This window comes from Microcaecilia unicolor, chromosome 1 (assembly GCF_901765095.1).
Source record: "Microcaecilia unicolor chromosome 1, aMicUni1.1, whole genome shotgun sequence".
NCBI classification, from domain to species: Eukaryota; Metazoa; Chordata; class Amphibia; order Gymnophiona; family Siphonopidae; genus Microcaecilia; species Microcaecilia unicolor.
Window position 1 is genome coordinate 182,159,268 of NC_044031.1, and position 18,063 is coordinate 182,177,330.

Below are 18,063 nucleotides of genomic sequence, written 5' to 3' on the forward strand. Positions count from 1 at the left end.
CTCCCGTTTCTTAGCCCTCACAGGAAGTGGGGAAGCGCAGGAAAATAATAAGAAAGAGAACTTAGACTCAATTAGGCGCAGCCAGTAAATTACCTTTATTAGTATCTCACAGAGCCAAAAATACAAAATAGTTCTCTCCCTGGAGCAGGTTGCCAATCAGCAGTGCACATCCTGAAAGACAAGGTCTGCTCAGCTAATACTGCCCCGGGACATCACATATATACTGTTACAAGTTCTGTTTCTCCCAAATCATGTGATTTCCCATAAACCAGAACCATTAGGTAGCCTTATACCATATATGGATTGGTCATGTATTCTATCGGTCTCTCCTGATGTGCATGCATGTGCACAATCAGTAGCTATTGGCTAGTCAGTTATCAGTATAGCGTGCAGTTAGTCACAGAGCAAAAAATTACATAGAACATACCCTTATTGTCCCCTCACCCCAAATCTGAAACATTTCTAGTCTCACTGTGCCCTCAGTCTGTTGTTCACCAAGGTTACATCATTATATCCAGTTTATATGAAAAGCCTAATCTCAGCTCCAGCAAAGTCAGTAAAATGTGTATCCCTGAAGTGTCTGCTCTCAGCTCCTGAAAAAGCAGTACTGTATATTACATGTGAGAACCAAACTGAGCAAAGTACAGGCCTTTGGCCTAGCCCTTAGGAACAGGCCAAGCATAGGAAGGCATATACAGATTCCTGACCCCAAATAGATTCTGAAGGCATGCCTGACCAAACTGACTGTTGCATCTGGAGTTCTGTTGCAAACAGTACTGAGATGTGACTGTGTGGGCTGAAGATCATACTGCAGCTCTTCAAATATCCTCTATGAAGGCTGATCTCAAGTGAGCTACCAACTCTAGCTGTGTTGGTAGCTCACTTGAGATCAGCCTCCATAGAAGAAATATGCAGAGCTGCAATATGGTATTCAGTCCACATGTTCATATCTCAGTACTGTTTGGAATTGGTTATTTGACAGGAAACAGAGGGTAGGTTAAATGCCAATAAGTGGTAAAATGGAACAAAAAACAAACTGATTTTTGTTGGCCCGTGCTCGGATATTTTGATCCGCCCACTTTAAAGACATTAATTGATTATAATGAAAACCATTAGAAAGGTAAATCTCGTATTAAACACCTACAAGCCACAAATAAATGGATTCTGGTTGGAGCAAAAAAAAATTAGAATCTAAATCTTTACCCGATTCCATTGGAAGCTACAGCTCCGCCGGTGTCTCCACCGTATAACTAGAAACAGACCAAACAGATACAGAAACTGCAAACTCATTTAATGTCCTTGCAAATAAAAACACTACAGTTGACCCTCTCTGAGAGAGATACAAGGGAATGTCGATTATTAGGGTGTCCAAATAAGAGAGTTACCCTTAAGACGTGGCGTTTGCGGACGATTTGCTAGTATTGTTACAGAGCCTCATAGGTCCTCCCACACCTGATGGAAAGCCCTTCAAGAATATAGGGATTATTCTGGTTTTAAATTAAATCTTCTCAAATGAGAAACTTTAGCTAGTACAGAAGAACTTAAGAGGGAATGGGGGTCTAGCTTCCCACTGCGATGGGTACCAGGGGAGTTTAGATATTTAGGAACTAAATTAGCGATGGATACTGGTAGGCTTTATGACTTGAATATAGCACAGCTGTTAAAGGACACAAAGGACCAATTTACAAATGGTCGTCCTTGCCTCTGTCCTTGATGGGTAGAGTACACACATACCGTATGATAGTGTTTCTGAGATGGCTTTATCTATTACATGCGCTCCCGATCAGGCTACTGCGCAAAGATCTGCTGGCGCTCAGGAGACTGGTGGTGGCATTTTGCTGGGCAGGTAAAAAATCTAAGATGAAATGGCAGCATTTGGTGGGGGCGCAAAGGCACGGAGGATTGGGGCTCCCAGACATGCAGGCTGTCTGTTATGCCATTTAAGAGATTGGATTTTGGGGACCAACACAACATACGGATATGGTTATGGAAAGGAACATACTTTCTACCCATGGAACGTGAATTACTTATTACATGTATCATGGAAAAAGCTACCGAGAGGGTCAAAAGGAGTTATGCTAGGGCCATTAGGCATGTGTGGAGAGAGTTGCTCCTTGGGTGGGGGCAGGATTCGACCAGTAGTGTACTACTGCCATTGAACGGCAATGGTGATTTTCAGCTGGGTGGTGATAATGTTGTTTACCGTAGGTTAAAAGATAGGGGAATAACACTGCTGGAAAGTTTCATTCAGGAGAATGGAACACTGATCTCGGCAGAGGACTTTCTGAACGTCTGCCGGGGGGGGGGGGGGGCAATGGCATGTTTGGTGTACAATCAACTCTCCATTATGTACAGAGCCTATCGCCGGAGAGCCTGACGTGTAGTTTTGGGCGGCGATTGAGGGAGTTTCTAGAGGGTGATGCTGTAGGGCAAGTTTCAGTTGCCTGGTTTTGCAGGGCCATGGAGAAAGAGCAGGCACCGAGGGAGCTAGGTGAAGTAGCAGCACGCTGGAGCAAGGATACACATAAACAAATTCCTGAGACACTTGTACGAAGGGCAGTGATGGGGATATCAAAAATAGTACATAGTGCAGTTCAGAGCGGTACACAGAGCCAACTTTTACAGAGGAGGGCATTTCACGCAGGAGTAGTAGAGGAGGATAGATGCCAAAAGTGCAGCCAAGAAGGAGCCACGTTCATGCATAGCATGTGGACGTGCAGATACATAAAACTGTTCAGGCAAAGAGTAATGCAATTTCTCAGTACGATACTGGGGCATACGGTTGGGTTAACATTTGAAAGAATGATGTTCAGTGGTGCAGAGCAGTGGGGAGTGGGTAACAGGAGAGCAAATGATATTAAATAAAGCCTGCATACTGGGGAAAAATGCATTCTCAATCATTGGCTTTCGGATGTACCGCCCTCCTATTGGTATTGGAGGAATAAATTTCATCAATTTATGATGTGGGAATCTAGAGGGGCAAAACAATCACCGAAGAGTCAAGGAAGATTTCTGATTGTGTGGCAGTGCTATATTAATAGTATTTCCCCCAGGGCACGCAGTTATGTCATGAATAGGTTGACATGGAATACGACAGGGAAAAGGGAGTGAAATGGTGAGGGTCAAGCATACATCAAGGGGAGGTTAGGAATAAGATGAGGGAGGGGGGAGGAGGGTGTTGATGGTCTATTGTAATGTTGGGATGCAACTAAATCTGAGCTAGCTAGAAGAATGGATATATGTATTATAGAAGAGTATTGTTATATTCAGCGAGAGCAAATGGGGGAAGCATATTGATAAGGTAGGGAGGGAGGGAAGGTGGAGTAGGAAAGGTAACTGAAGGATTTCTAGAATTGAACACAATGAGAGGTAGCGTGGATATTATGTTTGCATTTCTGTTGGCTACCTTAAGGAAAAAGGAGGTTAGGCTGGAGAGTACAGAGGAATGGGTTGGGGAAGGAGGGATAATAACATTAAAATATTGATGATGATAACGAATGTTATACCACTGTATTTCTGATGTATTCTATAATATGCTGCATGTTGGAGTTAAAGGTTGTATTGAAATTGTTGAAACATCAATAAAAAACTGTTGAAAGTAAAAAAAAACAAAAAAAAACCCAACTACGGTTGATGTGTTCCGTGAAGTGCATTCGTGGATAACTCATGATGAAAATACATGGGCAGCTAACTAAATCCTTTGATCAAAATTTATTACGCCAACTGATTAAATACAATGAGACACATAAAAGGGTAAATTCCGCATTAAACATTTATAAGCAATTAATAAATGGATCCTGATCGGAGATAAGGAGCACTCATATTTCACAAAAATTCGTAATTAAATAATTGCTATTCTATTAGGGAAAATATTTTTATGTAACTTGAATTCTGTTCAAATCTCATTCTTTGAATTTTCTTTGTTCCTAACCATGCTTCCTTTTTCTGCTCTGACTCATTGGATTGCTAAGGCTACAGTGCTTTATAAAAAGAAAAAGGGCACAGGATTGCTAGAGAGGATTCTTGGATTGCTAGAGAGGATTCTTGGTGGCCACAAGAGACTTCTCTACATCCTTGTTTTTTAAATGTTTGATTTCATGGCTCTAAAGCACTGTAACTGGGGATATATTTGATTTTAGTTGTAGGCAGCATCTTTCTTTTAAACACTTCCTTTGTTATGGACTGAATGGCTTGATCTAAATAAATTATAGGTCTCTGTTTGTCATGTTTACTTAGCAACATTCCTTTGTCTTCAATTCAATGCTAGAAACTGTACTTCTGTTTGAGAAGCACTATTTGAACAGGTTTTTCCAGTTTTATCTCATATTATATCCTCTGTGTGAGCATTCCAGCACTACTGATAAGAATTAAATTACTTTTTGTCCTAAGCCCAAAGCAATTAACTGAGCACATCTCTAAGTTTGCCCTACAGTTTTATTTCTATTGTCTTAAATCTAATATTTATTAGATACAATTTTATTTCAGTGTTTTCTTTTGTGTATATGATTTCTAGATAACAATTTTGTTTCCCTGCTAAAAATTCTACAGTTTTACCTTCTGGATATTTACTATGAATAAAACATGTACATGTGTGTCCTATGACACAGCTAGACCAGTGGAATATAAAGAAATATTTTCTTTCTTTTTAAATTATTTCAATGCACTCCACCAAGATTTCTGATCAGCTGCAGAGATACAGAATCTCAATGGAGCATTTAAACAGTACCATTGTACATTCTTCCTACTTCTGGAGTAGCTATCTCTTATTAATTTATGCACATAAGAAGTACTTCTTGCCCTAGGACATTGTTTTGGTAATTTATCGTACATAATTGTGAATAACACCATGTTTAATTTAAAGGTTATGCCCAGTACTGAATTCCAATAGCATGATCTGATTTACAACCTCTTAATTCTTAGTCTTTCATTTGTTAGTCTGTCTTTATGTTACCCCTTACATGCAATCAGTATAAGTGATCATTTTTGTTTGCGTATGCACTATAACGAAAGATTTATTTTCTGCATTCCACAGTAAATATGTTAACTACTTATATTTTGTCTTTTATCAATATTTTTAATGTATTAGTTACAGTTAACGTGCAATGTTTTCACATTCAGTACAGAATTAGGGTCCCTCTTTTTCTTTAAGAATAAACTTTTCCTTAAAGATAACTCTTATTTGGAAGATATCTTTGCCCCATCTTGATTGTACAGACATATGTGCTTTATTCCTTGCCTGATCTATGTGAATCTTTGTAAAGGTCAGTCAAGGATACAGCTTTTGTCTGCCTCATTAGGATTTTCCCTTTTTTAAAGTTGATTTTTCTTATATTGGTTTCAAAACTTAACATCCACATTTTAGATTCTGATTAGTATGTTTTCATATAAGGATGAATTTTACATTAACTGTGAGATTTACTGTAAGGTTTCTGCTTATATTTTTCTGTTATGTCTACAGGCTACATACTTTAACACTTTAAACTTTGTGATGCAGTTTTATTGTTCCCATGTGTTTGCATTCTATTCCTCCCTACTATCCCTGGGCAATCAGCTGTATTTTGCAAGTGAGATTCATCAACACAGGATTTAACACAGTCCTGCTAAACTTTTGTCTCCTGATTTACTCAATCTGTTTAGTTCATCACTCTTATGATAAATATATATATCTGTGTCACTGTACCTCAGGTAACTGAGATTCCAGAGAAATTACCCCACAGGAAAAGTGAATCTAGATGAATGTTTAGATTAATAAGTTAAGATATTTTGTGTACCTTGAAAGAAAATGTTTTATACTGTCCCAGAACAAAGATAGAACCTTTCTAGGCAACTGCCTAGTTTGCCCCAATTTGCTTAAAATTGCCTTCTCTTTCACCATATTATTTCAGAAACAAGAGGGATGCTTCAAAATAACATTTATACAATTTTTAATGGTAATTGTAAACAGCTGTCATGTTAAACTATTTCCCCCCTTTTTTCTGTATTCTTTATTACCTTTGTTTAGTATAAATGGAGAAACTGTGCTCCTAACTACTTGATGACCTAATCTTCTTTGTTATGCAAGCTATGAATTAGTTTTCTTACTACAAATATAGAACTTTATTTTGCCTAATTTATTTTCCATAAATGTACTGTAACTATCTAATGCTTTTATTTGTAATAGTCCAACGATAAAGATTTAAAATGATGTCTTGAACTTTATAGAATACTACAATTGTGCAGAACTTATAAGCATTCTCCCATTTAAGTTTGGAAATTTTATGTTGAAAGTTACAGAAATGTTTAAACAAATGAGAAAGTCTATTTGTAATGAGAACTGAAAATATGTACATGTAAACTGAATCTAAGTAGAAATGTTTGTACAGGGACATGTATATTACTTCTGACATCCTTTTTTGGTCAGACCAGTATGGCTATTGATTTTTATTATATCCTACATATACACACTATGCAAAGAATGAAATCTGAGAACACCCTTAAGTTAATGACATGTTACTGATGAATTGGACAACTATTATATGGCCTATTTAACTTGCTGGAAACCATGAGGCCCTCTAAGTGGAAGTCTTCTAGATGCAATATGATGCCTGCCTGTGTGAGCTTCCCAACAGTATACAGACTGCTGCTTCACAATACCAGAACCTACACTGACTTATAAATTTCTCTGATGCCAAGATTGTCTACTTATCAAATCAACAAAATTTTAAGTGACTTTGAATACCCTGCTTTCTAGCTGCTTACATTGAAAAGCCACACATTATGGACTTTTCAAAATTTTTATTTCTGAATTATCTCCTTACATCACAAGCTATTTTATGTACTGTTGATGCCAATTACTCATACATTGTTCACCGTGCTATGAAAAACTTTGTTATTCTCACTACACTACCTTAGCTGATGAACTTGATGAGAATTCTGGTGTAGACACCACCTGGACAGGGTGGATGGATAATGTTTTTGGGAAATGGAAAACTTTCATATTATCTAGCTTAACCACAATGATAATCGTTATTGCTGTATTTATACTTCTTGGCTGTTGTGTGATACCTTGTATTAGAAGCCTAGTGTAATGGCTTATTGAAACTGCTTATGCGCTGTATGACCCTTTGCTAGCTGACCTTGATGGTGAAAATAATGATAACAGTGTATGCTCATATGCAAACTACTCCAGATGCCAATGATGCTGTATATGCACAAATACAGACTCTTCCAGATGCTGAGAATCTGGAAACTGATATTCTAGAAACTGCTATTCGAATCTTTTATGTTAACAGTTACCTCCCAAAGGAATTGATTTTAGAGACAAAGGAACATAATAGACTGTAAAAGTCTGTCCAGCACTGGCCTTGGCTCTTCACAGCCGGAGTCGCCATATAAGCATCAGTTGACACATCAACATATAAACAGTCATTTAAGTTTTGTTTCTTATACCATCCATTTTCTAATTAGGGATCCTCTGTGTTCAACCCATGTATTTTTGAATTCCATTACCATTTTTGTCTTCATCACCTCCCTTGGGAGGGAATTCAAGGCACTGACCATCCTCTCCATGAAAAAGAATTTCCTGACATTAATCCTAAGTCTACCACCCCCACAACCTCAATTCCTATCCTCTAGTTTTATCATTTCCCCTTCTTTGGGAAAGATTTGTTTCTGTAGTATTATCTTTCAAGTATTTAAATATCTGTATCATATCTACCTTATTCCTCCTTTCCTCTATGGTATACACATTCAGGTCTTCCAGTCTCTTCTCATACGCCTTCTGGCATAAGCCCCTTACCATTTTTCACACCTTTGAACTGCTTCTTGTTACGTCCTTAGCAAGATATGGCCTCCAAAACTGAACACAATACTGAGGCTACACTAATGACTTGTACAGGGGCATCAACGCCTTCTTTCCTCTGCTGGTTATACCTCTCTCTATGCAGTTTAGCATCCTTCTGGCTAGGGCCACCGCCTTATCATACTGTTTCATCATCTTCAGATCCTCAGACACTATTACCCCGAGGTCCCTCTCCCTGTCTGTGCATATCAGACTCTCACCTCCTAGCACATACAACTCCATTGGATTTCTACATCCCAAGTGCATCGCTCTGCACTTCCTTGCGTTAAATTAAATTGCCAAACATTAGACCTTCTTCTAAATTTTACAGATCCCTTTTCACGTTGTTCACTCCCTTCGAGATGTCTACTCTGTTGCAAATCTTGGTATCATCTGCAAAAAGACAAATCTTACCTTCTAACCCTTTGGCAATGTCGCTCAGAAATAATCAGTCCCAGCACCAATGCTTGAGACACTCTACTACGCACTTTTCCTTCTTCCGAGTGAACTCCATTAAAAACCACCCTCTGATATCGGTCTGTCAACCAGTTTCTAATCCAGTTCACCACTTTGGGTTCTAACTTCAGCCTGTTGAGTTTATTCAAGAACCACCTACGAGGACCCGTGTCAAAAGCTTTTCTGAAATCCAAGTAGATTACATCTAGCGCATGTCCTCAATCCAGTTCTCTGGTCACCCAGTCAAAGAATTCAATCAGATTTGTTTGGCACAATTTACCTTTGGTAAAACCATGTTACATCAGATCTTGTAACCCACTGAATTCTAAGAAATTCACTATCATTTCCTTTAGCAGCGCTTCCATTACTTTTCCAATGGCTGAAGTGAGACTTACCAGGTTGTAGTTTCCTCCTTCTTCTGCCTCCACTTTTGTGAAGAGGGACCACATTTGCTCCTCCAATCCCACAGAACCTTTCCCATCTCTTTGCTTCTTTTAGTTTCATCTGGTATTCTTTTCTGTATTTCATGAATGCCAACTCTTTTGACTTAATTTTCTCAGCTACTTGTTTGAAGAGCTATTATCAGTTTCCTTTTTCTTTTGCTTTTATTTACTCTCCTTACGTAAAGGTCAGTAACCATTTTTAGAGCTTCTTAAAGCCTGGAACACTATCTTTCCATTTCTCCTATGTCCTCCCATCCTGTCAGCTCTTTCTTCAGGAATTCCCCCATTTTACTAAAGTCAGAATGTTTGAAATCCATGACTCTTTGTGTGGCTGCCCTCCGCTTTAGCTGCTATTATCAAACCAAGCTGTATGATAATCATTATAATCTATTAAGAAACTGTCCAAACCACTTTTATGTTTCAACGATTTTTATTGATGACAAGTTGGACAATACAACTTACTGCACCATATTTATAGCATGTTTAACAGGGACACCACTGACATACATTCTTATTGTTAGTCATCAAGCTTTTACATTTAACCCTCCCCCTTCTACTAAATGTTCAACTGTTGACAACTGATTAATTATAATACAGCCAATCTTAAGTGCAGTATAACAAAACATTTAAAACTTATAGTGCTTAAACCGCCTGTTATTTCAACAATGTGAAGTTATTATTATTCTTATTCAGCCCTCCTCCCCCCTCCCCCCTCCCCCCCACCCCTATTCCCTTGTGTTGCTGGAGGATGCTAATTTAACCAAATAAGTTGCCACCTTGCCCACTCTTATCTCCTTTTGCTAGGAACCCCCCAGCCTTGCGCCCCAGACGCTATCGAACCAATCGCCTCTTTAGCCCCCCAAAAAAAAATCAGAACACATCCATGGAGCTCTGCCATTTGACTTCTCATCAAGTCCTTGACCTCCACCTTATCACACAAGCCTCCATCGATCCAAACCTCCCAACTTGATTCCAGTTCCCCCCCCCCCCCCCCAGCAAGCATCCAATGCTCCTATTCTGTCTCCTGCTACAACTACCTGCACGTCCCCTCCGCTTCCCATTAAATGTATCAGGCATTAAGAAGCAAGCTGCGCCCTCTTGGGCTAAGAATTTGCAAGTACGGCATCCAGATCTGGATAAATTGTGCTCTACGTTTGGGAGATTGTTTTGAGTCCCTGGCCTCCCAGGAAGCCAGAAGGTGCACCTGGTTTCGCCAATGCCAGTAGGCCGGCTCATCCGGTAAAATCCAATATTGCATAATGCACTTTCGAGCTACCAAACTCAGCTTCCTACATAACTTTATAGCGGGGGCACTTAACGGGGCAAAAGCTCTTGGTTGATCTAGCAGAAACTGCCTTTCCGTGCCTTGAATCTTATTTCCCAGTCTAATCAAAAACCCCTTTACTCTTTGCCAAAACGCCCGCACCTTGGGGCATTGCCATAGTGCGTGGTAGTATGAGCTGGGACCCCCGCCACATTTGGAACATGCTGAACTGCCCGGCCCCAACACATGAGCCAGCTGTGCTTTAGACATGTAACCCCGAAGGACCACTCTATATCCACATTCCCTCAGTCTTTCATCCTGTACCAATGTACGAATGCCCTTCAGAGTAGCTGCCACATCCCAAGATGCTAATGAGGATCCCAAGTCCCGTTCCCATTTGTTTTTAAGGCTGTCATATTGTCTTTTAGGTCTACGCCGAATCAGGGCTCCGTACAGACCGGAGACCGAATACCTCTCAGTCCTCAATTCCTCAAGGAAACCTCGAATTGTCTCACCCATCCTCCCCTTCAGGGTTGTCTGATCCAGAGATTTCATATAGTGCGTGATCTGTGCATAAGCGAATCTGTTGCCCCATGTAGTCCCCACCTTTTCCTGAAGATCGTCAAATGTTATTATCTGCCCGTTTTCTGATAGCAAATGTTCCAAGCGCGTAATACCCAACCCTCGCCAGCTACCAAAGGCTGGGTTGTCCAGCCCCGCCGTGAAAACTGGGTTACCCACAATTGGCAACTGATCCGTAATGTGTGGATGTCCTCCCATCCAAACCACTTTTAAACCCTGCTTTTACCACATTCTCTGATAATGAAACTCCACAGTTTAAATTATAAGGTGAGTGATGAAATATTTTCTCCAATTTATTTTAATTTTACTACTTAGTAAGCTCATTGTATGCCCCCCAACCATTGTATTTTTGGAAAGAGTAAATAAGCAATTTGCGTCTATCCATTCCACTCCATATTTTATAGACCTCTATCATATGTCCACTCAGCTGTATCCTCAATAAGCTGAAGGGCCCCAGCATCCGTAGCTTTTCCTCATTGGGAATTTATCCTATGCCCTCTATTTTTCATTGTCCTTTCCTGCATCTTTTCTAATTCTGCTATATCTTTTTTGAGATGCAGTGACCAAAAACCTGCATACAATTGTCAAGGTAGCGTTGCTCCATGGAAAGATACAAAGGCATTATTAATAATCTCAGTTTTGTTCTTCATTCCTTGTCAAATAATTCCTAACATTCTATGTGTTTTCTTAGCCACCATAGCACACTGAGCAGAGGGTTTCAATGACAACTCCTAAATCCTTTTCCTGGGCAGTGATTCCTAATGTGAAATCTTGCATCATGTAGCTATAGTTTGGGTTCCCCTTCCCTACATGCATCACTTTGCACTTGCTCAAATTAAGGGCATCTTTTACAAAGCCACGCTAGCGATTCCCGTGCGGCAAATGAACAGAAGCTCATAGGAATTGAATGGGCTTCCTCTCATTTGCTGGAACGAGAATCAGCAGCGTGGCTTTGTAAAAGAGGCCCTCAATGTCATCTGCCATTGGATGCGCATGGGAGCATGGTCTTCTTGAATGTTTCACAATCCTCTTGTGATTTAATAACTTTGAATAACTTTGTATATCAGCAAATGTAATCACCTCACTCGTTATTCCCATTTCTAGATTATTTTAAGGCTATTTCATTACAAAGTGTTAATTCATGCTTGTTCTTTCCAACCCATTCAAAGTTGGAAAGAATTATACATAAGGGGTCGAGAAAGGGTGAATGCATAGAATAGCCTACCAGTGGAGACAAGGACTATATCTGAATTCAAGAAAGCGTGGGACAGGCACGTGGGATTGCTTAGGGAGAGGATGAGATAGTGGATGCTGTGGATGGGTAAGCTGGATGGGCAATTTGGCCTTTATCTGCCATCATGTTTCTATGTTTCTGTGTATGAAGGCAAAATAACTCTCACAAAATCTAACAGAACGGGATTAAATTTGGCATGGGGGAAAAATCTGTTAAAAAATGTGACAGAGAGAACTAGGGGATCCAGAGAAATAAGGTCCCAAAAAAAATTGGCTGTACGCATTTCTATGAAAACAAGTTTCAGCTTCTGCAGCACAAAAACTTAGATACAGTGAAACACAGCACTTGCAATACTACCTTTCTATAACTAGATTCACTCCTCAAAACTAATCTAACTACTCATATCCCTCAAAGTTATTCCCCAAATCCACCTCCCAAGTTCCCTTATCCCCTAATACTACATAAACCCCCAAAACTAAAGGGAATGAGGAGATCACTATGCATGGGAAGGGTCAAGAATGCTCAGAATGTTCTACTGTTGTCTGTTTACTGTATGCATTCAAGTATGAAACTGATACTTACAACCCTTCTTCTCTAACAATCTCAGTCAGAACAGTCAACGTTGATTTGGATTTCCGCTTCTCGTCCACTGGAATCAAACAAGTAAATATTCAAAACCACTGTAGCCAGAAAGATCCCTCATTTAAAAACAATGAACAGAAAGTCAACATGACTGGTTTGACCAAAGAGGTGGCTTATTTAACTAACTGCTAAGATGAGCTGAGTCACTTAGGGACCAGAGGTCATGAGAATTACTCAACAGTGGCTTCCAACAATTCAATTTTGGAGCCTTTATCTCAATATGTAGATTGTTTTTTTTACAACCATTGGTAAAAGAAAGTAGATCATACATTAAGGACACCACACAATTTCTAAAACGTATAAATGAAATACCTACTCATGATTTCCCCTTTTTAATAGCCACATTTGACACAGTAGCCTTGTATGCTTCTTTGCCTCAACGAGACTGTTTGCAAGGTTTAAAGCACAGTTTGGATTCTAGACCTAGACCCCAACAAGTTCCTACATCATTTCTGAACACAATACCAAACATAGCTCTAACTAAGAACTTTTTTGTATTCAACAAAAAATTTTTCCTGCAAAAACGAGGGGTTGCAATGGGAGCCACATTCGCTTCATCTATAGAGTGTCTGTACATGACACGCTTTGAGAATAAATGGGTCAATAAAAACCGATGGTCACAATTTATCTATGCTTGGTACAGGTATATAGATGGCATATTTGTACTGTGGATGGGAAATGAACAGCATCTCCAAGACTTCCATTTGTGGTTAAATCAATGTGATAAGAATATACAATTTACTTTGCAATATTTAAAGGAGCAAATTAATTTCTTAAATGTAATGGTAACGCAAGATCAACAACCAATTTACAACAGAAGTGTATAGGAAACTGACCGCAATTCACTATTGCATTATCAGGGTAGCCATCCAATAGCGGTCTAACAAAGCTTACCATTTTCACAATATCTCAGATTTTGGATAATTTGCACTCATCAGGACAGCTTTAAAAATCAATCTCAACTCCTTACTTCCAAGCTCAGGATGAGAGGTTATCCTGATAGGATTTTGAAACATGCATACACAAGAGTGAAGCACAATCACAGGGAACCCTTGTTCAATTCTAATAGAAAAATGAAAGATACTAAAGATATACAAACTTGTATAGCAAAATACACAGGGTGTACCACAAACAATGAAGATAATTAAACAACACTGGAGAATAATTCAGACCCATCCAGTCTTTAAGGATCATCAATTAAGAATAGCATACTCTCGGAGAAAGAACATTAGAGAGATCTTACAAAGTGTATGTCCTAGTAAAATGCTAAGGGGCCCCTTTTACTATGCTGTGTAAGTGTCTATGAACTCCAAAATGGAGTTACCGCCCGGCTACCACGTGGCTCTTGCGGTAGTTTCATTTTAGGGTGCATCCAAAATATATTTTTCATTTTCAGATGTGCGTATTGGACGTGCATCAAGTGGCATGTGACGCACGTAGGTCATTATTGCCCGGTTACCGCGTGAGACTTTACTGCTAGGTCAATGCCTGCGGTAAGGTCTCAGACCCAAAATGAACGCACGGCAATTTTCATTTTGCCACACGTCCATTTTTGGCAAAAATGTTAAGGCATTTTTTACAGGAGCACTGAAAAATGATTCTGCGCTTGCCCAAAACATGCATCTACACTACCACAGGCCATTTTTCAGCGCGACTTTGTAAAAAGGCCCCTAAGTGAAGAAACCAGAGGTCGCAAGATCTGTGGATCCTGCTCGTTTTGCTCCAGCATGTTGACTATAAAGCGAATGCTACATACCTGTAGAAGGTATTCTCCGAGGACAGCAGGCTGATTGTTCTCACTGATGGGTGACGTCCACGGCAGCCCCCTCCAATCGGAAACTTCACTAGCAAAGGCCTTTGCTAGTCCTCGTGCGCCCATGCGCACGCGCATGCGCGGCCGTCTTCCCGCCCGAACCAGCTCGTGTTCGTCAGTCCCGTATGTACCAAGACAAAGACAAGGGAAGACACAACTCCAAAGGGGAGACGGGCGGGTTTGTGAGAACAATCAGCTTGCTGTCCTCGGAGAATACCTTCTACAGGTATGTAGCATTCGCTTTCTCCGAGGACAAGCAGGCTGCTTGTTCTCACTGATGGGGTATCCCTAGCCCCCAGGCTCACTCAAAACAACAAACATGGTCAATTGGGCCTCGCAACGGTGAGGACATAACTGAGATTGACCTAAACACTTATCCAACTAACAGAGAGTGTAGCCCAGAACAGAATAAAACATGGGCCTAGGGGGGTGGAGTTGGATTCTAAACCCCGAACAGATTCTGAAGCACTGACTGCCCGAAACAACTGTCGCTTCGGGTATCCTGCTGCAGGCAGTAATGAGATGTGAATGTGTGGACAGATGACCACGTCGCAGCTTTGCAGATCTCTTCAATAGTGGCTGACTTCAAGTGGGCCACTGACGCAGCCATGGCTCTGACATTGTGAGCCGTGACATGACCCTCAAGAGCCAGCCCAGCCTGGGCGTAAGTGAAGGAAATGCAATCTGCTAGCCAACTGGATATGGTGCGTTTCCCCACAGCCACTCCCCTCCTGTTGGGATCAAAAGAAACAAACAATAGGGCGGACTGTCTGTTGGGCTGTGTCCGCTCCAGATAGAAGGCCAATGCTCTTTTGCAGTCCAATGTATGCAGCTGACATACAGCAGGGCAGGAATGAGGACGGGGAAAAAATGTTGGCAAGACAATTGACTGGTTCAGATGGAACTCCGACACTACCTTCGGCAAGAACTTAGGGTGAGTGCGGAGGACTACTCTGTTATGATGAAATTTGGTGTAAGGGGCCTGGGCTACCAGGGCCTGAAGCTCACTGACTCTACGAGCTGAAGTAACTGCCACCAAGAAAATGACCTTCCAGGTCAAGTACTTCAGATAGCATGAGTTCTGTGGCTCAAAAGGAGGTTTCATCAGCTGGGTGAGAACGACATTAAGATCCCATGACACTGTAGGAGGTTTGACGGGGGGCTTTGACAAAAGCAAACCTCTCATGAAGCGAACAACTAAAGGCTGTCCTGAGATCGGCTTACCTTCCACACGGAAATGGTATGCACTGATTGCGCTAAGGTGAACCCTTACAGAGTTGGTCTTGAGACCAGACTCAGACAAGTGCAGAAGGTATTCAAGCAGGGTCTGTGTAAGACAGGAGCGAGGATCTAAGGCCTTGCTGTCACACCAGACGGCAAACCTCCTCCATAAAAAGAAGTAACTCCTCTTAGTGGAATCTTTCCTGGAAGCAAGCAAGACACGGGAGACACCCTCCGACAGACCCAAAGAGGCAAAGTCTACGCTCTCAACATCCAGGCCGTGAGAGCCAGAGACCGGAGGCTGGGATGCAGAAGTGCCCCTTCGTCCTGTGTAATGAGGGTCGGAAAACACTCCAATCTCCAGGGTTCTTCGGAGGACAACTCCAGAAGAAGAGAGAACCAGATCTGACGCAGCCAAAAGGGAGCAATCAGAATCATGGTGCCCCGGTCTTGCTTGAGTTTCAACAAAGTCTTCCCCACCAGAGGTATGGGAGGATAAGCATACAGCAGACCTTCCCCCCAGTCCAGGAGGAAGGCATCCGATGCCAGTCGACCGTGGGCCTGAAGTCTGGAACAGAACTGAGGGACCTTGTGGTTGGCCAAGGGGGTGCCCCACACCTGGAAGATCTGGCGCACCACTCTGGAGTTGAGCGACCACTCGTGAGGTTGCATAATCCTGCTCAACCTGTCGGCCAGACAGTTGTTTACGCCTGCCAGATATGTGGCTTGGAGCCACATGCCGTAACGGCGAGCCCAGAGCCACATGCTGACGGCTTCCTGACACAGGGGGCGAGATCCGGTGCCCCCCTGCTTGTTGATGTAATACATGGCAACCTGGTTGTCTGTCTGAATTTGGATAATTTGATGGGACAGCCGATCTCTGAAAGCCTTCAGAGCGTTCCAGATCGCTCGTAACTCCAGGAGATTGATCTGCAGATCGCGTTCCTGGAGGGACGAGCTTCCTTGGGTGTGAAGTCCATCGACATGAGCTCCCCACCCGAGGAGAGACACATCCGTAGTCAGCACCTTTTGTGGCTGAGGAATTTGGAAGGGGCGTCCCAAAGTCAAATTGGTCCAAATCGTCCACCAATACAGGGATTTGAGAAAACTCGTGGACAGGTGGATCACGTCCTCTAGATCCCCAGCAGCCTGAAACCACTGGGAAGCTAGGGTCCATTGAGCAAATCGCATGTGAAGGCGTGCCATGGGAGTCACATGGACTGTGGAGGCCATGTGGCCAAGCAATCTCAACATCTGCCGAGCTGTGATCTGCTGGGAGGCTCGTACCCGGGAGACGAGGGACAGCAGATTGTTGGCCCTCGTCTCCGGGAGATAGGCCCGAGCCGTCCGAGAATCCAGCAGAGCTCCTATGAATTCGAGTCTCTGTACTGGGAGAAGGTGGGACTTTGGATAATTTATCACAAACCCCAGTAGCTCCAGGAGGCGAATAGTCATCTGCATGGACTGTAGAGCTCCTGCCTCGGATGTGTTCTTCACCAGCCAATCGTCGAGATAAGGGAACACGTGCACTCCGAGCCTGCGAAGCGCTGCTGCTACCACAGCTAGGCACTTCGTGAATACTCTGGGCGCAGAGGCGAGCCCAAAGGGTAGCACACAGTACTGGACGTGACGTGATCCCAGACGAAATGGAAGATACTGTCTGTGGGCTGGCAGTAACGGGATGTGTGTATAAGCATCCTTTAAATCCAGAGAGCATAGCCAATCGTTTTGCTGAATCATGGGAGGAGGGTGCCCAGGGAAAGCATCCGGAACTTTTCCTTGACCAGATATTTGTTCAGGGCCCTTAGGTCTAGGATGGGACGCATCCCCCCTGTTTTCTTTTCCACAAGGAAGTACCTGGAATAGAATCCCAGCCCTTCTTGCCCGGATGGCACGGGCTCGACCGCATTGGCGCTGAGAAGAGCGGAGAGTTCCTCTGCAAGTACCTGCTTGTGCTGGAAGCTGAAGGATTGAGCTCCCGGTGGGCAATTTGGAGGTTTCGAGGCCAAATTGAAGGTGTATCCTTGCCGGACTATTTGGAGGACCCACTGGTCGGAGGTTATGAGAGGCCACCTTTGGTGAAAAACTTTCAACCTCCCCCCGACCGGCAGATCGCCCGGCACAGACACTTTGACATCGGCTATGCTCTTCTGGAGCCAGTCAAAAGCTCGCCCCCTGCTTTTACTGGGGAGCTGTGGGGCCTTGCTGAGGCGCACGCTGCTGACGAGAGCGAGCGCGCTGGGGCTTAGCCTGGGCCACAAGCTGTCGAGAAGGAGGATTGTACCTACGCTTACCAGAAGAGTAGGGAACAGTCCTCCTTCCCCCATAAAAACGTCTACCTGAAGAGGTAGATGCTGAAGGCTGCCGGCGGGAGAATTTGTCGAAAGCGTTATCCCGCTGGTGGAGCTGCTCTACCACCTGTTCGACTTTTTCTCCAAAAATGTTGTCCGCTCGGCAAGGGGAGTCCGCAATCCGCTGCTGGATTCTATTCTCCAGGTCGGAGGCACGCAGCCATGAGAGTCTGCGCATCACCACACCTTGAGCAGCGGCCCTGGACGCAACATCAAAGGTATCATATACCCCTCTGGC

At 42.6% G+C, this 18,063-nt stretch overlaps 1 protein-coding gene across 7 annotated transcripts in view; it reads right to left on the bottom strand.

Annotated features, from left to right (window-relative positions):
- The window catches only part of SLC25A17 (solute carrier family 25 member 17), a 111,027-nt gene that overhangs the window by 53,645 nt on the left and 39,319 nt on the right, over window positions 1–18,063 (bottom strand). For all 7 annotated transcript variants that reach the window (XM_030202967.1, XM_030202951.1, XM_030202936.1 and 4 more), the window contains exon 3: window positions 12,381–12,447. In XM_030202967.1, coding sequence (XP_030058827.1) covers window positions 12,381–12,447 — 67 coding nt within the window. The remainder of the gene's footprint in view (window positions 1–12,380; window positions 12,448–18,063) is intronic.